This window comes from Bos indicus, chromosome 18 (assembly GCF_029378745.1).
Source record: "Bos indicus isolate NIAB-ARS_2022 breed Sahiwal x Tharparkar chromosome 18, NIAB-ARS_B.indTharparkar_mat_pri_1.0, whole genome shotgun sequence".
NCBI lineage: Eukaryota > Metazoa > Chordata > Mammalia > Artiodactyla > Bovidae > Bos > Bos indicus.
In genome coordinates, this window is record NC_091777.1 from 35,473,046 (window position 1) to 35,500,897 (window position 27,852).

Below are 27,852 nucleotides of genomic sequence, written 5' to 3' on the forward strand. Positions count from 1 at the left end.
TGGACTCTTCCTCTTGCCTGCCCTAGCTCCCCAGTCCAGTTTGGTTACATGGACTCAGAGGTTTTTGAATAGCTTTCAGTTAGAGTTGTATAAGATCATTTCACTGGTTGTAAGGTCTTTGGTTCTCAGAGATGGAGTCCAGACCCTTGACTTGTGATTTATCCTTTATTTGTTTATAATAAAAAATAAACTGATAATGCACCCTTCGGTGGAGACATCCCTGGTTAAAATGCATCTTGGCAATGGGATGGGTGGGATGTGGGGGCAGCATATCTCCCCAAGCATGGCCGGGCACCTTAGCCATCTTGTAGGTACTTGCTCAGGACAGAGTAAGAGACAGACTTTGATAGGCCCCTCTGGATGAGCAGGTCCACACAGCGGCCATATTTCCTGGCGAAAGGCAACGTGAGCTGGAAGGAAAGGCTGGTCTTATTCCTAGCTGGTTGCTACTCTAGCTTTGTGAGGTCCTCCTGTCTGGGTGAGGGTAGGGTTGGGGGCAAGGCCAGCTAGTGCTGTTGACCTCAGTTCTGCCTAAAGGCATCTCACAGACCTGGGGCTCAGAGTGGCTACCAGGACACAGAATGAAATGAATAGAGGATCAAAAGTGCATGTTTCCTGTCACTGGTTTTCCACTTCCTAATCGTAGATGCTGACTTCATTTCCAATCAACAGACTAGGCAGAGGCTAGTAACTTGGCACTATTATGTTTATGGTGAAAGGTGTTATAATAAGGTGCTTGATTACAGAAATACCAGATTAATGAAAAATTAGGCAAATCTTTTTCACCTCCAAAATTCAAATAAAAATTTGAATTCTAAAATTATTTTAAGGACTCAAAAAACAAAAACCTGAGTTATTCCTTTGCCCTTATTGAAGAATTTTCTTTGTAAAAACTGCTTTATAGCAGCTTAAGTAGAAAAGGAATGTATAATACAAAAGTATTGACATCAAGTGCTGTTGGTATCTATAACTCACTGAAAGCATGTGACTGCCAATAGTTTCTCTGATTTCAACACCTCAAAACGAGCTCATATGATGTGCATCCCTGGCCAGGGTTGTTAGTGATGAAGGCTAATTTGGTAAGCACTGGAGAAAACTAGTGACTCAAATACTGCTTTTTGACCACTCTGGACAGGTTAATTTCAGCCACTGTTCCTCCCTCCCTGGGACCAGCGACTAGAGTTCCAGTTCCCTATCTTCGCCTTCTGGGCAGCACTGGCTTGGCCCTCATGCAGCAAGACAGTGTCCATCTGAGGCATCCAGAGGGTCGCCATTTCTCGTGGGGTACAGGTGGCCTCACCTCAACCCAGCTGTATAGGCGTTCCTGGGTGTGCCGGTCATCCTTGAATCCAGTGATGGCCAGCAAATCCACCACAAACTGCTTGGGGCTTATGTGCAGGGTCTGCCAGAAGAGCCCACAGTCAGCCAGGGCTGGAGGCCACAGCCTGACCCACATTTGCTCCCAGCCCCTTAAAGTGGGATGCGGAGCAGGGGCTTCTCTGGGCCTGGAGAAGCCGCAGAGGTCAAGGGGTACTGTCACTTCAAACTGCCTCTTGGCCATGGCTCGGCCCAGATGCTGCCGCCCTGTCTCCTGGTCCCTACCCTTCTTGCCACCCTTCTGCCCCTGATCTCTTCCCCTAGCTGCTCCCCCTTGTCTTGGCTGCCCCCTCTTGTCTTGCACTATTATTGTGGAAGCGAGGGGACAGTGGAGAAGGAATAGGGCTTGGGGCCAATCACACGTACCCACAGCTGGTTGACCAGGGAGACCACTTTGGCTGTGATGGCTTTGGGGTCATTTTGCCGGATGGAATCCAGAATGATGTCAGTCAGGAAGCAGTGACATTTCTGTGCGTAAAACATCTCTTCCCAGGACAGAGAGAAACTCAGGAAAGTCACCTCTGTGGAGGAGAGAGGGGGTGTGGCCACATCTGCCACAGCGAGGGCCTCAGAGCCACCCTTGGTTAGGGGGAAAAGTTCAGGGCTTCCAGGGAGACCCTATCCCTGAAGTAACTGGCTGGGGACTCAGGCATCTGCCCATGGGCTGGGCCAGGCCTGGCTCCAGAGCCTCACCTCGGGGCTGGGGGCTGGCTGGGGGCGGTGTGCGCCTGAGGTGGTCCATGTGCGTGGTGTAGATGATGCTGTCCTCAAAGAACATGCACGAGCCATCACTGCCCACCACGGGGGGGTGGGTCACCTTGAGGATGACCCCTGTGTTGTCCCCCTCACTGGCCTCAGGCAGGGTCAGCTCAAAGGCAGGATTTTCTGTGAAAACAACGTGGGGAGAGGTCTCTCCTTAAGCTCCATCAGAGCCCAAGCAGGGAGGAGACCTCTGGCAACAGACCAGTGCAGTCAAGTCACCAGCCCTCACCTCCAGCTTCTCAGAAGCGGGAGCCTGAGCTGGCAGGGCCATGTTCTAACTCTCCTCTCTTCATCACCCTGGAATCACTGCAAGCTACATCCTCAATTTCAGAACTCCAAGGAACTTTCCAAATCATCTGTTGAACTAGGCTAGTAGTAAATAGAGCTGATCACAACCCAGCTGGAATTGGGACTGGAAATCTTTGTAAAATTAGGAGATGAGCTTTTGCGGGGGGCGGGTGGGTGTGGGGGTTGCTGATGCATGTCTACTCTGAAGAACATGATTGACAAACCAACTGTGGGCTCACAGGCAGGGCCCAGGAAGACCCCTCCAAGCATGACACAAGCCACTGAAAGAGAAAATGACAGAATACTAGAGGAAGGGCTTTGAGAGAGCAGAGGAAACAGTCCGTAATAGCAGTTCTCAGCCCACTTCTCTGGGCTGCTCCTCACTTCTCCAACACACACATTCCTCTCTGTTCAGCCTGGTCCCCATATACTCTTCTGTCTCCCGGACTTCTTCCCTTGGACGCCCATCAGTACTTCATACACACTGTGTCCTCTTCCCCAAGTCCTACTCCTCTCCTTCCCACCTCAGTAACTGTCCACCCCCTTGCAGTCACCCAAATCAGAAACCTGTCCCCTCCTTGGCCCAATCCTTTCGTGTTTCCTCGAACTGCCTAAACTGTTTCACCTAGGATGGTCTTGGCACTTGCAACACTTACCTTCTGCTACTGCATTTCCTCTGCCCCTGGAACAAACTTCCTAAATGCGTAACTGATTGTGCTTGCTCCCTTGTATAGAATGCTTCAGTGGCTGGCTGCTCCACTTAGGATTGGAACAAAGTACCAGGTCCTGAACTTGACCCATAAGACCTGTCCTGATTCCTAATGTCATCAGCCTTATCTTTCATCACTTTATGAAGACTGGTTTCCAGCTGCTAGACCCATGACTTAGGTTTCCACAAGCACCCAAGATTTCTCCTTTCCTCCGTTGACTCCTCAGCCCTGAACCCTTCTTTGTGCCCCTATTGCTTTATAGGTCCTTCCTTTCATATGCCTCATGTGGCTTCTCAAGCCCCCAGGCCATGCCAGCGTGCCTGTCATTTCTGGGTCTTTTGCTTGGCGGTAGTGAAAGCGCAGTTCTAGTCTCCTTTAATCACTAACTCACTCTGTGGTCTTGGCCAAGGTTTGCCTTCTCTGTTGTAAATGGGACTTAGGTCAAGGATGGGATAGGACTCACCTCTCTCCTTTGACCTCTGCTTGCCCCAGTCCTTCAGGGCGACAGCTCTTTTCATGGGGAAGTATGGATTAAAGTTTGGCTCTGGCCCCTTGTCTTTGGTTCCGGCTCCAGCCCCTGCCTGTGGGCCCGGGTCCTTCTCTGAGGCTGTGGAATGGCCTTTCCAGGAAGCTGAGGTGCTGGGCTGGGAAACAGCCTCACTTCCTGAGGAGTGCTGCAGGGTGGCTTCCTCCAAGGAGCTGTTCCGGGGGGCTGGCAGTGACTGGAATTCCCACTGTTTGCAGTTGACCATGTCCCACTCCCTTACCAGGGAGATAAGTTTTTGCATGGGGGTGACAGGAGGGTCTTTGGTTTCAGGTTTCTGTGTGAGGTTGACAGTGGTACACTTCTTCTTGGGAGGACTCTCAGGGTGGCCCCCCCAGTGTCTAGGGTTGGCACATAGGCCAGGACAGTGTGAGTATGTGCTGGGATTACCTGCCCTCTTGGCACCTCGGCACAAGGACATCTGGATTGTCTGGGAGTACTGTTCGGCCTCCTCTATCTGGCTGGACCTGGCCAGGGTCCCCTTGGCCTTGTTCCACATAGTTCGGTCATTGCAGTCTTGGAACTCCATTGGCACGCAAGCCATGGTCTGGGGAGAGGGCACAGCAGCTCTGGGCATGTTGTACACTGAAGCCTTACCCAAGATCTGATAAGCTGGGTCTCTTAAGACTTCGCTTGCTTACCCAGAACAATTTCATCCCCCACATGGGTCTAACGTTTGAGATCTGCTCAGTTGGAGTGGGGTTGGTAACCAGCCCAGGGGCCTCTCACACACCAAAAGGGCATATCAGCATGCCAGGCCTCATGTGGTCAGCACTTACTTGTGTTCAGAAACCAGTCACTGTGCCAGAGCCATGTAGGCCTGTCTCTTTCATTTTGCCATGCTCCCCAGGAGTGGGATCTGCCCCCTGAGCCCTGTGCTGGTGCCCTTTCAGGACACCACCAAACCAGAGGAGGCTGGAACTTACTTCTTTGGTGTCTCTGCTGAACTCCACCAGTGACCCTGGCCCTTCTGTTACCACGTGCAGCCTTCTGATGGGAAAAGCTTCTTCATTTTCAGATTCTTTCTCCTGGATCCATGACCTGCAGATCCCAAGAGGGTTTGGTTAGTGAGCAGAAGCTTCCACTAGTCCATTGACCAGGTGTGCCCTTTGGCTGAGAGTTCACTCAGGGAGGAGGGGCCTTAGAGAGTTTTGCTTAGGTCCCTGCCCAGTCCTGGGCCTGCCCCATCCCCTTAATAAGGAGAACAGGTCCTACTGGGAGGTGGGACTTAGGACAGGATTCCCAAGAGGCATATAAAGGTTCAAACTTTAGATCATGGTGTCAAGGGAGTGGTTTCCTTACTTGTATGCCTCACACTGGACAAGTGCTTCTGAGAGAGATGGGATGTGGTATTCCTCCACCTCCTGGCAAAGGAGGGGCCATTCCCTGTGAATGACAAGAGGTCACACTGGGCATCTGGGGTGGGAATGCGGATGGGGTTGTTGGCCTCCAGAGTGGCTGCTTTGAACAGCAGTTCACATGTTGGAAATAACATAATCTCTGTCAAGGCTGCAAACTCAAATTTCCTCCTTGCAGAGGGATGGGAGTTTCATCATATGATTTCCTTCCTGCACTCACTTAAATTCAGTTGGTAAAAATAGTTTTCCAAGCCTCAGGAAGTTGAGAATGTGTCGGAACATTTGGCCATCCCCGTAGATCAGCAGGGTCTGTCCGTATGTTATCCAGTACACTCTCTGAGGGTTGGACAACAGTTCTGGATACTGCAAAGGGTTGAACATCAGACTTTGTTAGTCAGTTAGTTAGTTAGTCTGTTAGTCTGTTAGTTAAAGGGCTATGTCCTCATTAAGGAGTAGGGCAGTCTTCGTTTTCCCACCCATTCCAGAGCAGAGGCTTTGGGATTTCTATCTCCCCGTCTTGTTGGCCACAAGAAGACACATGAGGAGCAGAGCATCCAGGGAGGAGCACGTCATCTCTGCTCGAAGGATTGCTGGCTCCTCAACCACTCCCTTGAGGCGTCGGGGACCTCACCCTACGTCCTGCCTTGGTCCAGGCCCCTCCCTACCCAGACTCCTAAAGGCTTTCCCAGCCTGCTGCTCATGCAGTAAGAGCACTCTGGACCTAGGAGTAGGGGGAAAAATCCTTGATCTAAGCAGGTGCTGGAGGCTGAGTGAGAGTCATGACAGGTTCCAGAGCATCTCAGCCACAGAAGCCACAAGGAGAGGAGGGCAGCCTCAGGCCAGCAGTACCTTCAGCAGGGTCTGCAGGGTGGTTGCATACCAGTGGCTTCCAACATAAACTTTGATGATCTGTTGGGAGGAATACACAGTGATTTCTGCCGTCCACTCCTCATCTAAGGAAACCAATGAGAGGGAACATGTCACATGGCCAGAAGGACATTAGGTAGGGCATTTGGTCAATAAGGTATCACATGTTAAGACTCAGTATCTTCATCAGTCGTATTTTGTTGCCTACTCTGAGAAGCAGAAATCCCTAACACCAGCTCTCTCTGCTCCTCAGGCCTCCCCTGTGGCTTACCATAGAGTTTCCTGCATGGTGAGATGGGTTTAAAACAGTAGCTTGGAGGGTCAGCTGGTGATTCTGAGTTGGGGGAGGGCCACCAACCCCAAGGGCACCACTGTTCTACTCCTAGCCCACCTCTCCCAAGAAAGCTTGACTAATGTTCCTTTCTACCTACATTGCTAAGCCCTTCCGTTTCTGGCTGGGTGTGTCCTGGGTGTGTAATTTTCCACTTGGCCACTCAGACTGGAGCTAGAAGTCCCTCTGTACGTTTGTGCTTATGGTTTGGCAGATATCACAGATCCAGCCTCTCATCAAATCATTACAGAGACCAAGCCTTGAGAATAGGCTTTATTCTGGGAAGGTGAATTCATGACCCTTTTCCTGGGGATGACTAAACTTAGGCTTTGTTCTGGTATTTGAGAATTAGTTTCTAGTGAACTTTGTCATGAATGAAGGGTATATAAACAGATGATATAACTAAGAGGTATATGATTAGACTGTGAACCCTATGAAAAGAAGAGACTGGGTCTGTTTTGCTCTCTTCTATACTCCTAGTGTTATCTGATGTCCTGGTTTATGGTAGGTGCTCCAATAAACATTGTTTCTGAATGATAGTAATATAGCATAAGTTGATACAAAACTTTTTTTTAGTAAACAGTTATAGGCAGCTGGTGAAACAACATTGGCTTTAGACTCAGATTTAAATCCCAGCTTGACCACAATCTCATAATATGAGCAGGTTCCCTCCCTGAGCCTCCATGTCCCCTGTTAAATGAACCCAGGGACCATTCTTTGGATGTCTGTGAAGACCCAAGGGGCACAGTGTCAGCTCCCAGGGCCAGAGCGGGCCTGCCCTTGGGGGACCCATGCAGCCCCCACCAGGCCCGTTTGCGCTGCTTAGTCTGTACTACTTGAGGCTACTTGTGGGCTTGGTGTGGGGAAGGAGTCACCTACATGAAAGTTTCCTTTTAGGCAAAACCCACAAATGTTAGTCTGGCTTCCCTTTCCTGTTCCATCTATAGTTTCTGGCTCTGGCCAGCTTTATCTTTCCTTTCCTATCCCCTAGACCCTCCTCTGATGCTGCATCCAAACTGAGAAGCTTCTTTATTTACTGAGCACATCCATGGGTGCCAGAGTCCTTGGCTCCAGATGAGTCTTGAGAGCCACTTTCATTGGCTCGTAGGTGATGTCCCTCTTGTCCAGGAAGGCACAGAGCTCATACACCTCAGAAACAGTCTCAGTCAGAGGCAGACGGCATGTCCCCAGCCAGTTCCTGCCGAGAGGAAAGCCCTGTCACAGAGTGCTCCAGCACTGCACCCTAAGGGAGTCCAGTCCATCACCTTTCCATATCTATAATGTCTTGCCCTAAACACTAACTCAAACCTGTGGCCACTAACATCATTTCCTTAACTGGTTTCTGTTGATGTCTCATAGTGGGTAAATTTGGACACACAGACTCATCCTTTTGGTGCTGAGCTTGACCTGTTTCAGCAAAGCCATCTAAATAGACTAGGTGCAAGCCTCCAGGCCCTATCTTGGGTTCCAGAATCCAGCCAGGGCCTAGCCACTCTATTTCCGCCCCAAGACATCTCAATCACTGTGTGGCAGCCTGTCATGGTTTGGGAGATAACTGATACCTTGTATGCCCAGGAAAGAAGCTAGGGACCTGAATATCAACCCCACTGCCTCTAAAGGCACTTTTCTTTGCCCTCTGTGCCCTGTGACCTCAGGGGTGGGACATCTCTGGGACAGATGGATGGGGGTGGGTCACAAAGGCCCCACCCTTGGGGTAAGATAGTGTTTGAGGTTGGCTGACCCTCTCCACAGGTGCTTAGGAAAAGCCACTTCTATCTTTAGTTTTGGTACCAGTGTATTTTGTGAGCCTAAGAGAGTTCTATTCAGAACATGTTTGCCCTTCTATAAAACAGGATTAGAATCCGTGCCCAGCACTAGTAGGAAGTCTCAGCTCATTCCCCAGGGCATAGGCCAGGTATCACTTCCTTCAAGAAGCCTATTTTGCCTTGCTCTTGGCGGGGGGCAGGGTGCTCATCCCTGGTTCTGGACTTTCTGTGTGTCCTTGGGGAGGACTTTTTGTAGGAGGGGGAATATGGCAGGGGGAATATCCAGCACCCTGAGTGTTGCGGCTGTGGCCTGGCCACCTTGGACCTAGCGCAGGGCTAGAACCAAGATGGATTGCAGAGGATACAGTTTGAGACCTTTGAACCTTAGGAACCGTACACCTTGGCACCAGCCCTCTCTTCTGAGGCCCAGATTTGGTGATACTGATGCAGATGGTGGAGTGGCTAAAATGATGGGTTTGTCCTGTATTTCCTCTGACTCATGGACAGGGCCCCAGGGTGGTTCCTAAAGAAAGGTAAAGCTCAGCCTGAGTGGGATGATGCATTCTCTAAGGAGGGCCTTACTTAACATGCTGGAAGAGGACCCCGTTCCCGGTGATGTACAGTCTGCTCCCATCCAGTGTGCTCTCAATGCGGAGCTGTCCCAGTGCGGAGTCTGGGTACTTGACAAGCAGACCCAGGGCCATCATGTACAGTGGCTTCACAGACTCTAGGCCTGCTGAACGGCCCCCCTTCCCAGGGCTTGGAGGAGGACAGGAGGTCCGGGAACAGCCACCTGTGCCGGAGAGAAAGGGGTGACTCCTAGGGTGCTCATGGTCAAAACAGTATTGGAAGCTTTGGGTCTTGCTTCCAACTGTTGTCTTGAATCTGTACTGAAGAGGCTTAGTGGGAGCTTATTTCCTGGCACAGCCACATCTGAATCTGCTGAACATCAGTACAGTTTTTATATTCAGTCTGCTTGAGGTCAAAACTATCCACTGGAAGGGAGGTGAGGTGGGTGTGGGAGATGGATTAATTTGCTGTATCGCTAACACTTGAATTTCAGAACAGCCATCTGGCCCAGTCTCAGCAGGAATTTCCCTTAGTTCTAAGCTCTGCTCTAATTATCCATGGGTAAAGAACGACAGCAATACATGAACTGTGAACTTCCTGATGATCAAGCTGGTTTTAGAAAAGGCAGAGGAACCAGAAATCAAATTGCCAACATCTGCTGGATCATGGAAAAAGCAAGAGTGTTCCAGAAAAACATCTATTTCTGCTTTATTGACTATGCCAAAGCCTTTGACTGTGTGGATCACAATAAACTGTGGAAAATTCTGAAAGAGATGGGAATACCAGACCACTGACCTGCCTCTTGAGAAATCTGTATGCAGGTCAGGAAGCAACAGTTAGAACTGGACATGGAACAACAGACTGGTTCCAAATAGGAAAAGGAGTATATCAAGACTGTATATTATCACCCTGCTTATTTAACTTATATGCAGAGTACATCATGAGAAACGCTGAGCTGGAAGAAGCACAAGCTGGAATCAAGATTGCCAGGAGAAATATCAATAACCTCAGATATGCAGATGACACCACCCTTATGGCAGAAAGTGAAGAGGAACTAAAAAGCCTCTTGATGAAAGTGAAAGAGGAGAGTGGAAAAGTTGGCTTAAAGCTCAACATTCAGAAAACAAAGATCATGGCATCCGGTCCCATCACTTCATAGGAAATAGATGGGGAAACAGTGGAAACAGTGTCAGACTTTATTTTTTGGGCTCCAAAATCACTGCAAATGGTGACTGCAGCCATGAAATTAAAAGACGCTTACTCCTTGGAAGGAAAGTTATGACCAACCTAGATAGCATATTGAAAAGCAGAGACATTACTTTGCCAACAAAGGTCCGTCTAGTTAAGGTTATGGTTTTTCCTGTGGTCATGTATGGATGTGAGAGTTGGACTGTGAAGGCTGAGCGCCGAAGAATTGATGCTTTTGAACTGTGGTGTTGGAGAAGACTCTTGAGAGTCCCTTGGACTGCAAGGAGATCTAACCAGTCCATTCTGAAAGAAATCAGCCCTGGGATTCTTTGGAGGGAATGATGCTGAAGCTGAAACTCCAGAACTTTGGCCATCTCATGCGAAGAGTTGACTCATTGGAAAAGACTCTGATGCTGGGAGGGATTGGGGACAGGAGGAGAAGGGGACGACAGAGGATGAGATGGCTGGATGGCATCACTGACTCAATGGACGTGAGTCTGAGTGAACTCTGGGAGTTGGTGATGGACAGGGAGGCCTGGCGTGCTGCGATTCATAGGGTCACAAAGAGTTGGACACGACTGAGCGACTGAACTGAACTGAAAGAACGACAACTATAGCAGAGAACCTGATATCATTACAGGCTTCCCAGACTCACAGTCCCTAACACGCCTAGGCAGAATTTTCCCGAGACACATTGTCTAGTGTTACTTTTGGGTTGGGTGGTCGTGTTCCTGCCTCACTGTTCTCCTGCAGTGGCCATAATGCTCAGTCTACATGAGCCTGTCCCAGTGGCACCCGTGGGCCAACAGCAAACTGCTGGATGATTTTTGTGGGTTGTCTCCAACCCTGCAGGAGGAGTGGTATTCTCCTCTTATCACAGATGAGGAAACTATGTCCTGAGAGCATCGTTAGTTACTAAGTACCTTGCCCCAAACAGCAAAGCTAGGTGGGCCAGAGCAGGGGTTCGAGGGTGACTCTATTTTCAAGACTACCAGGGCTGTTTCCATTACTTATGGTGCTTCATGAAAGGCAAAAAAACAGGCTTTGTGTTTGGGGGCTGCTGATGGCTTACAGAGCCCGTCCAGCAGCATGCCTCCCTTCCAGCTTCACATAACTCCTGAACAGCAGGCCCTACTCTGCTCAGCTCTCTGACCTCTGTTCTCTGAGGAACAGAAGCCCTGGGGGAGAGGTTTGAACTCACACCCTCTGAAGTGGATTGGAAGATCCTAAGAGGCTCCTGAGACCTGCTGCAGGATTCTACTACCCCCAAATAGAATAGGACTCCAATTGTCTGGGGAGAAAGTCTAGAAGAACTGGGCCTCAAAGCAGGGAAGATCTGATTCCCACAGAATAAATGTCTGGCAACATACAGGCCAAACTTCACATGTGTAAGAGTTCTATGCATTCTCAGAATGCCCACTGAGGCCATGCAAAGGTAGTTGACTCTTGCAATATATACAGTAGCTTCCATAGACATGCAGGGTTTGGAAATGAGATGGTGAAAGGCTAATAAAAAAATATGAGGGACAAATTAGCATGATATTGGACTGGGAGCCTGAAGGCTGGACTGGATCAGGGTCAGGAAGTGGCAGGAACAGGCAGAAACAGGCACAGCAGCCAGGGGTTCGAAGGAGGAAGGACAAGGGAATTTGGGGGTGGGTGGGATAACTGAAGTACTATGGGGAATTCGCCCAAGAATTTCGCATGCCGTCCAGCTGTGCCTGAAAGAAGAAGGACAGCGGGAGTGGCAGGTGGGGGTTAGTTATAAGTTCCCAATTGTTTGACTTGTCCAAAAGGAGGGCAGACCTCCCCTGACCTTGGGAAACCTGCCCTCAGGCCCAGCCTCCCTCCCCAGCCAGTCTGGGCTGAGCTACCTACATTTCAGTGGGAAGACTGAGCAGACAGAGGGCATGCCAGGTTTCAGGCTGAAATTTCTCTTCTCAGATTCTAAGTCAGCCAAAACACCCGCTTCTGTCACCGCCAATCAAAGTGGTTGGTGGGAGGGAAGATGTTTGTTTTTGGCTTTTCTGGTCAAAGCCCAGACTGCCCCAGGATGTCAAGGGGAGGGCACGTTTCCCCTGGGGACATACCCATGTTCATTCGGTACAACCTCACAGCTTCACTGAGCTCAGGGATTTCCAGAATTTCCACTTCTGCTTCAAGCACATCTATATTGGAGAAATTATCTGGTAGCAAAATCTTCTGTGAGCGGAGAAAATTCACTTGAAAAGCAAGGGGAAACAAAATGGGTTTAGAAGGTTATTTCTGATCTAATTGTAGGTCCAGGTTTTGGGAGGTTTTTGATGCTGCAGCTTATCCTAGGCTCTCCTTGTTCTGAAACAATTACTGAACATACCTGGTTAGATTAGTTTTCAGTCTGTGGTTTTCAAGGTGAAAGATCCCAAATTATTTTCCTGTGTTTGAGTCCGTGGGTATGGCTTCCCATAGTCTGGCCTTGGGCTCCCAAGGCAGGTAGGCTCTCTTGGTGAGCACACTGGCCCTGAGACTTACCCTATGAGTCTTGACCCAAGAGCAGGTCATTCCAAAAGAGGGAGCTGTCTTGTCGCTTAGAGAGGAAGGGCTTGGGCGAGCCTGGGCTGGCTGGTGGCGCGTGCAGTTTGCCCCTGCCTGGATTCAGTGTGGGAGGCAGAGATGGAGCCAGCGCTACTGTCCTGTGTGAATCAACTTCAAGATTCAGAAACATATTATAGACAACTTCCCAGGTGACTATGAACAGGAAAGGCTGGGGTTCCAGGCATTTGGGCCCCAATACCATTTGGGCGTTTCCTTCCCTGTTCGTCTAGGCAGCAGCAGCATCTTAAGAGTCAGGTGAGTTCACACCTCACCAGAGCCTGTCCTGGGCAATGCAGAATGGAGGCTCTCTTCTGTCCAGGGTTGAAAATTTTATCCCTCTTTAGGCCACTAGCTCAAGCAGACAATTCTGCAATGATTTTGGGGAACCTTTCACCATCCCCTCTTCTTCCCCTTTATCCTGAGTTTAGTGAAGATGAGAGCAGGAAGGGACTATCCTTTGAAACAACTCTATTTCCTCATTTTATGGCAAGAGAAACTGAGGTCTACAGCCTAGATGGATACATAAAAGCAGAGAAATAAGAGTAGTTTGGAGTTCTGCTCAAGGTCTTGCCCTTCACATCAACTCTTGTGGCCCCTGATACCACTACAGGTGGTTTCCAGTGCCCCTTTACACCCAGGCCCTTCCAAAACGAACAGGGAATAAAATAGCCCTGAGGCTAGTGGCAGCCTAATGTTGGGAATCCATCTGCCTCCAGGAAGGCTCTGTCATGCTTTCACCAGCTCTGCTCAGGGAAGGTCTTGAGGCCCTAAGGCCCAAGCTGGGCTTCCAAGGGGTGTGGGGTCAGGAGGGGTGGATGAGCCCTATCCACCCACCCGTAGGCACCTCCCCTCCCCCATGATAAAACAATCACCAATAAAGCGGAACTCGCTGCACTCGCACTCGATCAGGGCCATGGTCTCAGCCAGCCACAGCAGGTTGTCTTCAGTCACCAGGCTTGGATGCTTGGCCACTAGGTCTAGGGGCAGGAAGCAGTAGTGCACTTCCTCTTCTGTGTCTAACAGTGGTGTATCCATGAGTCCCAAAGGCGCCTTATCATGTAGGCCTGGAGGAAAATGTGCAGAAGGGCATCACCAACTTCCAGAGGTCAGGGCTTTCAGAGGTGGGGCGCTCACTGACCTAGGGGGCCCAGAGGAAGCTGGAGAGACCATCCCAGAGATGGCCCCTGCCAGATGCCTCCTCATTCTCACTCCTTTCAGTGTAACCCTAGGTTTGGCAAGGGTGTGGTGGGGAACAGGGCAAGAGAAATCTATCTATTCTACAGTGAAGGGCAGTGGGACATGTGAAATTTTGGCTCATATACTTAAAGTCATTAAATTCATACTGTTATCCAGCTGGGGAGACATTACTTGCAGGATTCACGGAATGAAAGGGAGCCAAGGTGACCAGAGCTTAGGAAGGCATGGGGGAGGGAAATGGCCAAAATGAAGTTAGGATAGTAAGAAAGGGCCTGGGGTGGGCTATGGTGAGAATTTTAGTTTTTTTAAGTAATAAAATGGAAAAATAATTTTGAAAAATTCATACTGGTTACTCATTTGTTTCTTTCTAATTGGTCAAACCGACTATAGATAAAATAAATGACCTACAGATAAAATAGATCCTTTTAACTCTCCCCAAAGCTCTAAACCCATCAATAATCATGAATGTCTATTCTTGTGTCTCAAATAGGTCAGTCTATACTACAAGGCACCCACCAAGCAGTGGTCATTTGGAGACATTCCTTGTGTGGTGGTTAGAGGTGACTTGATGGTAGAGTTCCCTGACCACTAGGACAGGGTGGAGGGCAGCCTGGCCTTGCCCAGGTGAAACCAGTATGCAAAGGAATGAACATGGAGAAGGATGCTTAGTTCCAGTGGGTAAGCAGCCATGGAGAGGGCATGTGGCAGGTACAAAATCAAAGGAGACGACAGGAAGGTAGAGAAATCATTTAGAACTAGTTCAGAAATCAGGGCACTCTCCACTTCTGTTAGAGTGAGGAGAAGGGAAGCTGATCTGGGCTTCACAAAAGGTCAACCTGTGGTGATACCTGTGAAGACTGGGCTTTTTATAGGAAATTCTGAGGGTTTGCTGATACACTTCCACGTTCGCCAGTAGTTCAGAGATGCTCTCTCGGCAACAGGTATGTCTGCAGGCCTCACACGTAGATGGTGTTTCCCTTCCTTCAGATTATCTAGAGTCTGTTAGATAAAGAAGATTATTGCTTTGAAAATTTTAAACCAAGTAAATATCTACCAATTCTGGGGTAAAATACTAGGATATGGTAAAGTGTTTTGAAATAAATTCACTCACTCAATTTAGGTAAGAATTTAAGTCTATAAGATGATATGCTGTTACTCAAAATATCGATGAATATTTCCTTTATGGTTTTGAAGCAGTTTTTTCTGCTTTATAATTTTGAGTGATAAAAATTTATCTTATACAACTTTAAGAGTAATTTATAGTTAATAATTAAAAAGTAGTCCTCTAAAGGCACCACATGACCAGTTTTATTCTCTGCTGCTGCTGCTGCTAAGTCGCTTCAGTCATGTCCGACTCTGTGCGACCCCATAGACAGCAGCCCACCAGGCTCCCCCGTCCCTGGGATTCTCCAGACAAGAACACTGGAGTGGGTGTTTTATTCTCTAAGAGCCTCATAATGGACAGAACACCTCAGATTCAGTGTGAAGCTAATTAAAGAACCTGCTTACTACACAGTTCAGTTCACTCGCTCAGTCATATCCGACTCTTTGCGACTCCATGAATTGCAGCATGCCAGGCCTCCCTGTCCATCACCAACTCCCGGAGTTCACTCAAACTCATGTCCATCGAGTCAGTGACGCCATCCAGCCATCTCATCCTCTGTCATCCCCTTCTCCTCCTGCCCCCAATCCCTCCCAGCATCAGAGTCTTTTCCAATGAGTCAACTCTTCGCATGAGGTGGCCAAAGTACTGGAGTTTCAGCTTTAGCATCAGTCCTTCCAAAGAACACCCAGGACTGATCTCCTTTAGAATGGACTGGTTGGATCTCCTTGCAGTCCAAGGGACTCTCAAGAGTCTTCTCCAATACCACAGTTCAAAAGCATCAATTCTTCAGCACTCAGCTTTCTTCACAGTCCAACTTTCACATCCGTACATGACCACTGGAAAAACCATAGCCTTGACTAGACGGACCTTTGTTGGCAAAGTAATGTCTTTCCTTTTCAATATGCTACCTAGGTTGGTCATAACTTTCCTTCCAAGGAGCAAGTGTCTTTTAATTTCATGGCTGCAGTCACCATCTGCAGTGATTTTGGAGCCCAAAAAAGTAAGGTCTGACACTGTTTCCACTGTTTCCCCATCTATTTCCCATGAAGTGATGGGACCAGATGCCATGATCTTCATTTTCTGAATGTTGAGCTTTAAGCCAACTTTTCCACTCTCCTCTTTCACTTTCATCAAGAGGATTTTTAGTTCCTCTTCATTTTCTACCATAAGGGTGGTGTCATCTGCATATCTGAGGTTATTGATATTTCTCCTGGCAATCTTGATTCCAGCTTGTGCTTCTTCCAGCCTAGCATTTCTCATGATGTACTCTATATAAGTACAATATAACTCTATATAAGTTAAATAAGCAGGGTGACAATATACAGCCTTGACGTACAGGTGCTCTCCAAAAGCTGCCCAAGGAATCCTGAGCTTTGAGAAGAGCCCTCTGGTGGCCATGGCTATAAACTGCACCCCCATAACTGCTTAAGACCTGCAAAAGGAGGGGACCACAGTGGGGAATCTTCCCAACTTTGAGTGGCTGGTGGATTTGTGGAAGGACTGGATAATGGTGAGGTCATGGGGAGTGCTTTCCTGGAGGCAATGAACAATGGAAGAGAAAACTGCATATGTGAAACAGCAGAAGAGAGTCTGTCATGCATTCATTTGAGAAATGGTTGCCTGCTGTAGCTGAGACCCGGCACAACAACAACAACAACAGCAAAATTGGGTGAAGTAGTATGAAAAGGGAGTGAAACTAGTGAGAGCTTGCAAGAGACATCCTATCATTTCAAGCCTATCCTAATCTAACCAGATCACAGTAACCTGAACTGGCCATTTAGTTCATCTGCAGATTTAAATCCTGAGATTCTGTCTCAGTGGAAGGAACAATGGCACTCTTGAACAATTCTAAATTGGCCTCTGGGGAGGGGACTTCTTGCGGGAGGGAAATGCCACCCAGGAGAACAACCTGTTTGAGGATGGACCTAAATCCCCTTGGAGGTGCTGTTTGGTACCCAGGTGTGTCCTTTGGGGCAGGTCAGAAGTGAGAGTTCAATTAGCTTGAGAGGTGTGCTAGTTGAAGGAATGGTCTAATTTATAAAAATCAAATTGTTATAAATTGTCTCCATTTCCTGCTACTTCCACTAATGTAAAGTGTGAGCAGTATCATATCCTCCAAGAAGTGTTTGACAAATCTAAAACGGGGAAGGAAAAAAAAAAAAACAAACAAACAAGTAAATCTACAAGGATTGCAATTTTTGCCAGTCAGGAACATGCTGCATGCATTAGACCCAGGAGCCTCAACTAGATTTTTTCCTAAACTCTGTCAGATAATCCCTGCTCTGATTTCTAGAAATATAAGGCCTTCCACTCATGGGAAGCCATTTGGCTGCTCTAAGAATCCATGGAACCCCTAACCCCTTTACTCTGCTTTATTATTCTTAGTAACACCTACTTGTTCATTTACTGTCTCCCAGTCTCCCCGAATATATATAACCTTCAAGACCATGAGGACCCTGTCTGTTTTGTTCTCCACTGCATTTACAGCAACCACAGTAGTGTTTGTGGGATCTCAATGTATTTTTGTGGAATGAATGAATGAGTGAAGAGCACGTCAGAGAGCTTATGCTTTCAGCTGCCCCTTGGCTTTGCTGACTAAAGTTGCCAGAATGTGTGGCTGGTCTTCCATGGACTTTAATTCCCCTTTTGTCTGCCTGAATACTACTCCTAGTACTTTTACTCTTCATATGTTATGACCTAGAAATTATTAGAGGGAGGATTTCTTTATGGAAATACAGACCCGAATTCAAATGGCTAACTGCTAGCACAAGGTAATTAATGTTGCTTTTGGCTCAGATTATAGTGAAAACATGTCAATCAGAAGTAACATAAGACTGATGGCATGGGGGCGAGTGTGTGTATGCACTGTTGCCAAAAGATGGCTGACAAATGTCCTACTGGCAGAGCCCTGGGACTTAATCTAGCTTTTCCAAAACAGCAGCAGTGCTCAGAGAAGCTTTATGCTCTGATGTGGGCTGTTGGAAGGAATGTGATGGTAAGAGAGCCTGGGGGAGCTTGCAAATCTCCAAGTGCTTTGTAAAGACAAGAAGGGCCAGCACCACTTGGAAGCTCAGAGGAGCAAGACTGGTTGAACAAAAGGATACGCAGAATAGATGCTATCAGCCAAACAAGCCAAATAAGACACACCTATCAGCATCTCTAACCTGCCCCTCCACTGCTAGCTCCAGCCCCCCACCCTGAAGTAGATTCAGCCTTCACTCATCATCTTGGATACATCATTCAGTGTTCGGTCAGCACACATTTATTAAACCCCTCTATGGGCCCAGTACTGTGATGCTGGGAATGTAAACATGAAAAGAATACAAGCTAGTGAGGGAGGAAGACGTATGAATACATGATCCCAACAGAATTAGCACTGATCTGAGAGCAGAGGCAAACTACCTGGAAATATCAGGCTAGTCTTCCTGTGGGCCTCATTTCGGCTAATTCTTGAAGGGGAAATGTTCTATAAAGAGGGAACAGCAAGTGAAAAAACGTTGAGAGGAAGCATTTAGGGTGCTCAGTGACATGACTGGACATTAAGAGGTGGGCGTGTGTGTATGTGTGTGTTTGAGTGTGAGCATGTCTGCATGCATGTGTGTCTATGCATGCATGTAGGTTTATCTATGTGTTGGAACATAAGCCAGGACAAGCAGATGGGCTGTCCTGTGAGGAGCCCTGATGCCATGTTGAAGCATTTATACTTGAGTTGTCCACTTACCCACATCCATAGATGAGGTACACTGTTGGGGTAAGTATCTGCTGTTTATGAAATGTGCCTTTACAAGATCACAGTGGAAATCTGTCTCATATCATAAGAAAATGGAAATGTGAGACTTGTCAGTGGTCTTTTCTCTTAAAAGTGTGATCAACATTTGTGTGATCAACATAAAAACACTCCTGGCCCCCTTGAGCACAAGGGTTGCAGGCCTATTTGATTTGCTTGCCGGTAGCAGAACACTCACAGGTGGAACAATTCAAGTTTCCAAACTTACAAGTCCTCAGAAGGCATGAAAAAGTAAATACAATTAGCATGTATTCAACATACTAAGTCCTTGGTGGACTTCGGGCAGGCAATAAAAAGGGAATCTTGAAGCCTTGTGAGTTATCCTGAAGAAAAATTTCACACTTTGCAGTAGCAGCTGTGACTCCCAACCAAGCTGATAGTATGTTTGTGAGACTTGGAGCAGCTTACATTTACACAAAGGGGACTTCCCGAATTACACAGAAAAATCTATGAAGCACTGTGGCATTAATGTACAGACTAGTTTATGCTCCCCCTGTGAACAAGATACGACATTCCTAACCATCCAGGCTTGAGGATTTACATACCAACCTTGAGGACTCCAAATTTATGTCTCTAGACCTGACTGCTTCCCTGAATTCCAGATCTATACATCTGGCTGCCTGCCCCCACCACCATCCAGAATTTTAACGAGCACCATTTTCTTGCCTGTCAAACTTAATACATTTAAATCCAAACTCCTGATTTTTCCCTCTGAGCCTGTACCTCAGAACCCTGAAATGTGACTTTTATATAAATTTTATGTGTCAAAAATATATTTCTTTTTTTTTTTAACCATCTAAAAATGTAAAAACAATTCTTAGTTCATAAGTTGTACAAAAAAGGTAATGGGCTGAATTTGGTCCATGATGTAGTTTGCTGACTCCTAATGTTAAGCCGGAAGTTAATGGTTTTTTATAGCGCTATTGAAATGTTTCATATTATTTCTAATGTGAATAAATTTCATATTATATGGGCTTCCCAGGTGGTGTTAGTCATAAAGAATCTGCCTGCCAATGCAGGAGATGTAATGTGAATAAATTTCATATTATATATATAAATGAAAAAATTTACTCACCTAAATTATACAATTGAGTAATTTTTAGCATATTCACAGAATTGTGCAGCCATCATCACAATCTATTTTAACATCATAAAATGAATCCCTATGCTCATTTAAGAGTCCGTTGCCCATTTTTGCTCACTGTATCCTTCTCACCCTGTACCCTGGCCTTAGGCAACCACTGATCTACTTTCTGTCCCTGTAACTTTGCCTATTCTGCACATTTTATATAAGTGGAGTCATACAATATACGGTCTTTTGCGTCTGATTCTTTCACTTTGCACAACATTTCAAAGTTCATTTTCATCGTTACATGTATCAGTATTTCATTCCTTTTATTGACAAATAACATTTCATTGTATAAATATACCATTTTGTTTGTTCACTAGCTGATGAACATACAGGTTGTTTTCACTTTTTGGTTTTTATGAATAATTCTGCTAATTAACATTAGTCTACAAGTGTCTGTGTGGACATTTTGTAGGTTTTAATTTATTTGGGGTATATGCTGGGTCATATGGTAACACCATGTTTAACTTTTTGAGGAACTGCCAGACTGCTTGCCAAAGAGGTTGTACAAATTTACATTCCTATCAGCAGTGTATGAGGGTTCTAATTTCACCCTATCTTTGCCAACACCTGTTACTGTCTTTTTGATGAGAGGCATCCTAGTGGGTATGAAGTGGTAACTTAATGATGGTTTTGATTTGCATTTCCTTGATGGCTAGTGATATTGAGTACCTTTTCATGTGCTTATTGCCCATTTGTATATCTTGTTTGGAGAAATGTCTATTCAAATACTTTTAAAATTTATTTATTTTGGCTGCACCGGCTCTTTGTAGCTGAGTGCAGACTTTAGTTGTAGTGAGCGGGGGCTACTCTTCATTGCAGTGTGCGGGCTTCTCATTGTGGTGATTATGCTTGTTGGCAGAGTATAGGCTCTAGGCACTCAGGCTTCAGTAGTTGCAACACATGGGCTCATTAGTTGTCGTTCATGGGCTCTAGAGCTCGGGCTTACTAGTTGTGGCAAATGGGCCCACTTGCTCCGTGGCATGTGGGATCATCCTGGACCAGGGATCAAATCTGTGTCCCCTGCATTGGAGGGTGGACTCTCAACTCTCCAGTGGGCTTTCACTGGACCAGCAGGGAAATCCCCTTTGCTCATTTTAAATTTGATTGTCTTTTTGTTGTTTAGTTGTAAGAGTTCTTTATGTATTTTGATTACATGTCCCTTATCAGATTAGTGATTTGCAAATATTTCGTTCCCTTCTGTGTGTTGTCTTTTCACTTTCTCGATGGTGTCCTTTGAAGCATAAAATTTTAGAATTTCGATGAAATTGAAAATTCATCTAATTCTTTTGTTGCTCATGTTTCTGACATTGTACCTGACAACCATTGTAACTTAAGGTATAATGATCTTTTAAAATTTTAAATTTGATAATTTTATTTCTTTCTTTAAACATCTCCAAAAGCTACCTATAACATTTAGAATAGATCCTGTATAGTCACCTACACAACTCTGCAAGATCTGATCTGTAACATCCTCTGACCTCATCTACTTTTGACATCTCTCTACTCCCCACCACCACACAGTGTGGCATGTGGGATCTTTGTTCCCTGACAAGGGGTTGAATCTTTGTCCCCTGCAGTGGAAGTGTGGAGTCTTAACCACTGGACCACCAGGGAAGTCCTGGCACCTCCCTGCTTCTCACTGCACCTGACAATGGCTGCTGAGTCTGCCTCTTCCAAGCCATTCTAACCTCAGGGCATTTGTGTTTATTGTTCTTATGCCTCAAAGCTTTTTCTTAGACATCTCCATATCTTATCCCTTTTTCATTCAGTCTTCTGCTCAAATATTGCCTTCAATAAATCCAACCCTGACCACTCTTTCTAAAGGAGTAGCTGACCTCAGTAACTTGCTACACTTATGACATACTACACAACTGTATATTAAAAAACAGATTAGATATAAATGCTTTATTCTTTCAACATATTCCAGTACTATAAGGGTGGTGCCTGATAGAATAAATAAAAATTACACATGAAAAAAAGAAAATCAGAGACTTCCCTGGTGGTCCAGGGGTTAAGACTCTGCCCTTTCAATACAGGAAGCGTAGGTTCAATCCCTGGTTGGGGAACTAAGATCCCACATGCCATGCAATGTGGCCAAGAAATAAACAACAAACAAGTGAACCTAAAAAATTTTTTTAAAGAGAAAATCATATAAACACATTCTTAAACCCCAAGAAGTTCTAGAATACAGAACTCTTTCACTATTTCACAGGAAACACTGCTCTATTCTTCATAGCACACACCTCTATCTGACCTTATATGACTATATAGTTCATTCTGTGTCTCCAGTACTTGGCCTGTGATTGGTGGCTCAATACATGTTAATGTTACACTTAGAATCAAGATAATAATAGGTACTGAGTGTGCCCTTTGAAGGCCAAAGCTATAGGCCGGAAGGAGGTAGGATGGGCAGGTAGATGGCAAGGAGGAATGGGAGAGCTAAAGGGTAGGGATGTGAGGGAATGAGGAAGGGTAAAGAGTAGAGTAGGACTGTGAGCTCAACCACCTGTCCTCCAGATGCTTCCCATCTCATTCTACTAGTTGGTTCCTCTATGGTTTTCCAACAAAACTTACTATATTATAGATAATCTTGAGTAGGATATGCCACGTGTTAAGAGCATGGAACTTTAGTGGGAGGCAAAGTCCCGTTTTTATTGTTAGGGGTTAAATCTGAAGTACTCTACAGTGAGCAAGCAGCACTAACAGGTTAGAACAATTGAGAATAGTGTTGTCCAATATGTGACTATTGAGTACTTGAAATGTGATAGCCTGAATCTGAGATGTGCTGTAAGTGTAAAACACACATCAGATTTTGAAGACTTGGTACATGAAAAGAATGTAAAATATATTAATTTTAAAATACTGATTACATGGACTTCATTGGTGGTCCAGTGACTAAAGAATCTGCCTGCCAGTGAAGGGGATACAGGTTCGACCTCTGGTCTGGGATGATTCCACATGAGCAGGGTAACTAAGCCCATGCCCCACAACTATTGAAGCCTGAGTGTCCTACAGCCTGTGCTCCATAGAGCCCATGCTCCACAACAAGAGAAGGCACCACAATGAGAAGAGAAATGCAACCGGAGAAAGCCCGTGTGCAGCAATGACACAGAACAGCCAAAAATAAATGAATTAAAAATAAATACTTTATAAAAAAGAAAATATTGATTACATATTGAAATGACAACATTAAATATACTGGGTTAAATAAAATATACTGTTAATTTCACTTGCTTTTTTTTTTAATGTGGCTACTAGAAAAATTAAGTTACGCATATGGCTCACAAATGTGGTTAACATTATATTTTTATTGGATCATCTTATATGTTCCTTAAAACCCATAGGAATAATGTCTGGTACCTAGAAAGTTTTCAGTAAATACTGGCTAAATGCATTAAAGCCAGCTGCCTGAGAAGGGTCTTTAGACTAAGAATTGGCAAACTCTGTTTTCTCCAAGCAAACTGTTTGTGCATTTAGGCAAGAACCTGAGTACGTGGACAGGGCTTAACAGTGAGGAAAGTGATGGAAATGTGTGAGGCTATTGATTTGCTTGAGATTGCTGTGTTTTTTCTCCAGCTGTATTTACACTCTGCTTCAGTGAATAAATACCACTTAAGCTGGGTTGGCCTAAATGTTTATTTCTTTGAGAGCAACATTTCTGAAACATAAGCACTTGTTTTATGGTCTGTTTTGGGAGGCAGATCTATATGATTTTTCAAATACTGCTACTGCTCACACAACTTGCAACTTTGGAATTGGACCAATTCATTGGCTGCTGAGTTGTTACCACCCATTTAGAAATTGCTTCCCAAATATATTTTGTCTCAATTTGGGAAATAAGGACATCAAAGGAATTAAAGGGCTTGATAAATTGTGTAATAGCCTTGTGCTCTTTAAAATAGTTCTTCAAAAAGTTGCATAGATCTCTTTGATTTTCTGCAATGAACAACTGACTCCCTCCTTTCCCCCATTAAATGGTGCTTGGGAATTCCCTGACAGTTCAGTATAAGGACTCTGCATTTCCACTGCTAAGGGCCTGGGTTTGATCCCTGGTTGCGGAAGAAGTCATATGGTGGAGCCAAAAAAAAGTCAGCAGCTATCTTGACATTCCAGGTCCTTTAAGTGAATATGAAGCAATTGTAAGCAATTCTAGTGTTCAGTTCCTGGGATAGTTGAAAAAATTTTTATTTCAGGTGGGTAACTTAAAAAAAATAAAAAGAATATACAACAATTTGCACTGATGAGTATATGGGTTTTGATTTCCAAATATATAATACCTTTTAAACATTAAATACTGATTTAGTAAACAGTGTCCATAAAAACATGCATTGTGAGATGTTCTCGATCCTGTATGACCCAGATATGCAGGGACTACATCAGTTCTCCTCTTTGAGGTGTTGGGGAGGCATGGTTGGTACCACACTGAGCTGCACTGTGGCTTGTTGAGTCAGTGCTTCTGAAGACAGAGTAAACAACACCTTGTCCAGACAGTGGGATTAATATGGAGCAAGACCAATGGTCTTTCCCAGTTATAATATTTAGCTCTTCCAGGTTAAAAAAGTCATTGTTCAAAAACAAAAAATAAACTACTTAAGATAAACCATAGAAATGATTTCTGTAGTTGGAAGAAAAATTAGGAAAGAAGGTAATGTTCTCTGGTGATACTATGATGGTTTCAAAGTAAAGGTATTTAAAGCTCTTACACCAAGAATAGTCTTGGAAAACAGAGAAATGAAGACAAAGGAAAGATTCTGCAGTTTGAAGGACTTTTTTGCTTTGCTGTAAGTGAACACTGTGTACCTAACAGGCACAATGAGAAGTAATGTTGTCTGACACATCTTTCAGATTTTAAATCTCAGACACAGTGCATGTAGTAAATCCTATAATTTCTAGCGTATTCACCTTTCAAAATTCAACAACAAAAAGAAGCTTAAATTAGGATTTCCAAGAGTTAAGATCACCATCTCAGGCGATGGAAAGGTCTATCCGGGGGTCTGTGGTGACTGCTGGTATAGACAAGGCAGAGTTAGGATGAAATCCCTTATTCAGAACATGCATTTACAATGTACTGTTTATTACTTTAACTCTCTCATCACACCTTCTCATTAGAGGATCATCTCAGCAACCAATATATAAAAGGACACAGATTTTTAGCAATGTAAAGCCTATATTATTGAGCACCACTTCTGGAAGTTAAGCATATCTTACCTGCAGCAAAGGCATCAGCTGCAAACCCAGTGCTTGCTCATAGAGCAAGTTCAGCTCTGCACAACTGGAGAAGGAGAGTTTGGAGGTGTAGAGGTAATAGTGCACATGTCTGAATGTGGAACCATCTCTGTCGATGAACAACCTCTGGTTTTCTGAAGAGGTCAGTGCTGAAGCCTCTTTCCATAGCAGGGAGTCTGGGAACTGAGCAAGTTTGCTTCTGGGAACTGAGAAATGCCAGCCCCCGACATTGAAATGAAACAAATCCTCTGCTGACTCATGAGGCATACCAGGCTCCTCCTAAAGAGAAAATGAAAAGAGATCTATGCAATAAAAGGAAATAAAAAGCACCCATATTGGAAAGGAAGAAGTAAAATTATCTCTATTTGTAGATTATGTGATCTTGCAATAGAAAATCCTGAGGAATTCACTAGGAAATTACTAGAAATAAGTTCAAGAAGGTTGAAGGGTATAGATCAATATAAAAAATCAACTGTATTTTTATATGCTAGCAATGAACAATAAAAAATTGAAGTTAAGAAAACAATTCCATTCACAACAGTGTCAAAATGAACAAAGTATTTGGGAATAAATTTAACAAAAGAAGTATAATACTTGTACTCTGAAAACCCCAAAACATTGTTGAAAGATAATTTAAAATACCTAAATAAATGGAAAATCTTTCCATGTTCATGGATCAGAAGACAATATTGTTATGGTAGCAATACTCTTCAAATTGATCCCTATGAAACACAATCCCTATGAAAATTCCAACTGATTTTTTTTCTTTTGCAAAAATTCACAAGCTGATGTTAAAATTCATACCCTATTATTGGCCAACAGAGGAAGAATGATTTTCTCCTTGCCTAGGACAGCTTAACCAATGAGACACTGCCACAACTCAGCCAATGAAAAGTCACTAAACTTCAAACTCCCAGTTTCCTCCAGTGTATTTTTTTTTAAATAACAGCCCTTCCCAACTTCCCCTTCTCCTCTACAAAAGTTTCCTCTCTTCCACTTTACCAGTCTTGCATGTGGTTCACCATAATTGCATGTCCTGAGTTGCAGTTCTTTACTGTTCCCAAATAAACTCGTTTTACTGGTCAAAAACAAAACCTAATTGTTTCAGGTTCACAAATTCTAGGTAAAAATTAGGCACGTTGAAGTGATTGGGGTGTGATGTACCGATATTTCTAATTTATTTTTAAATTTATCAAAAGATAAGATGAATCAATGGAGAAATGGATAGAGGATATGTGATTAAACAACTACAGCAAAATGTTCATCATAGAATCTAGGTGGTGGCTATATAGTTTCACTGTAAAATTCTTTCAAACTTTCTAAATGTTTCAAAATCTGCATTAGAATGCTGGGAGGTAGGGGAGATTGTTGCTCAATGGAGGAAAAGTCCAATTCTCCAACAAAAACCTGCCATCTCCAATTTTGACATCTGGGTAAAGAAAATAAATGCATGCCATGAAGAAGGGAGTGAGGTTCTTTTCTCTTATAAGAAGCCTGATTTAAATATTCAGATATAAAGAAAAACAATTATACATGTCATGTTTGAGGCTAGATTAAAGGGGACATGAAGAGAAGGATTATAAATTGTAAAATGGTGACAAGACTCTCAGAAGCAAAGGTGGAAAAACCAATCTAATAAGCTAATCTAGGCTTTTAAACGGAGAAGGCAATGGCACCCCGCTCCAGTACTCTTGCCTGGAAAATCCCATGGATGGAGGAGCCTGGTAGGCTGCAGTCCATGGGGTCGCTAAGAGTCGGACACGACTGAGGGACTTCACTTTCACTTTTCACTTTCATGCATTGGAGAAGGAAATGGCAACCCACTCCAGTGTTCTTGCCTGGAGAATCCCAGGGACAGGGGAGCCTGGTGGGCTGCCATCTATGGGGTCGCACAGAGTCGGACACGACTGAAGTGATTTAGCATAGTATAAGCTTTTAAAACTTCCCTGGTGGCTCAGACGGTAAAGCGTCTGTCTACAAAGCGGGAGACCTGGGTTCGAGCCCTGGGTTGGGAAGATCTCTGGAGAAGGAAATGGCAATCCACTCCAGTACTATTGCCTAGAAAATCCCATGGACAGAGGAGCCTGGTAGGCTACAGTCTATGGGGTCGCAAAGAGTCGGACAGCTTTTAAAGAGTCGCAAAGCTTTTAAATCCTGGCCTTTCTAAACATGGCTAAGGCTGAACACGACAAGCTGAGAGTAAGGATCTCACCTAGACCAGAAAGCATAAATATGCACGCAAACACGATTTTGCTTTCTATTCTCCTTAAAGGTGATTAGCTGGCCCTACAAGGGCCTGTAGTTCTTGAAAGACAAAAGGCTTCTTGTCAGATTGACTTCAGGAAACAGGGTAGCCTGTAGTCATCACTGCTGCTGCTGGGGCTAAGTCCCTTCAGTCGTGTCCGACTCTGTGCAACCCCATAGACGGCTCTGTTCCAAAGAGTGTATCTCTTTTCCCCACACTGATTCCTCAACCCTAAAGAAGATCAATCAGTTGATCCTGCTTCCAAATCAATTTCTAGAACTACCTCACGGTCTACATACAGGACCTCAACTCATCAGAGCCAGGGTTTCGTATCTGGAGCTTTCCATCATGCTTCAGAGAGCTGCCCTCCAACCCAATCCTTCCGATCCCCCACCCGCCATTACGTTCACCCACCAGGGCACCGCTTTGCCTCAAAATCAACATTCCCCAAGCACTGAGATTGAAGAACTTTACCCCGTCCGAGGCACAGCCTCACCTTTCAGACCTGGAGTCCCACCCCCCATCCCCAGAGTTCCTTCAACTGACAAAGCAGGCACATTCTTCTGACTCCTCAAAACTAGACCCCAGACTCTTCAAAGCTGGGCCTATATCCACCCTGTGTCCCAGAGTCAGGTCCCTAACCCCACAGCCCCAGTCCTCGACCACATCGCACCCATTCCCTGTTTTACTGTTTTTGGTGCCCCCGCCAGGGTGGGCTCCATACCATGGTCCAGGCTCCAGAAGCGGGTGGACAGGCACGTGACCAGGAAGATAACGGACCTCGGGAGCGCGGCGGCGCGCGGGGCGGGGCGGGGCCTGGCGGCG

The 27,852-nt window shown here is 45.4% G+C and overlaps 1 protein-coding gene across 1 annotated transcript; it reads right to left on the reverse strand.

Annotated features, from left to right (window-relative positions):
* Nucleotides 1-169: 169 nt before the first annotated feature.
* KCTD19 (potassium channel tetramerization domain containing 19) lies at nt 170-27,819 on the reverse strand. Its single transcript, XM_019980253.2, has 16 exons — nt 27,752-27,819; nt 24,765-25,061; nt 14,381-14,531; nt 13,208-13,399; nt 11,852-11,983; nt 8,586-8,796; nt 7,275-7,435; nt 5,889-5,992; nt 5,260-5,402; nt 4,984-5,067; nt 4,608-4,722; nt 3,601-4,228; nt 2,071-2,262; nt 1,744-1,898; nt 1,301-1,402; nt 170-410 (listed from the first exon to the last, which is right to left on the reverse strand). Exons 1-16 carry the CDS (start codon nt 27,752-27,754, stop codon nt 297-299), a joined length of 2,784 nt encoding a protein of 927 aa, XP_019835812.2. The 5' UTR covers nt 27,755-27,819; the 3' UTR covers nt 170-296.
* Between the last annotated feature and the right edge of the window lie 33 nt (nt 27,820-27,852).

What these genes read in the sequence shown, in the direction of transcription:
- KCTD19 (XM_019980253.2), bottom strand. An exon ending in GTCCTCTTCCAGCATGTTAA is followed by an intron (nt 7,436 to 8,585) that starts GTAAGGCCCTCC and finishes TCCTCTCGGCAG; the next exon opens with GAACTGGCTGGGGACATGCC. An exon ending in GCAGAGGTCAAAGGAGAGAG is followed by an intron (nt 2,263 to 3,600) that starts GTGAGTCCTATC and finishes TTGTTTTCACAG; the next exon opens with AAAATCCTGCCTTTGAGCTG.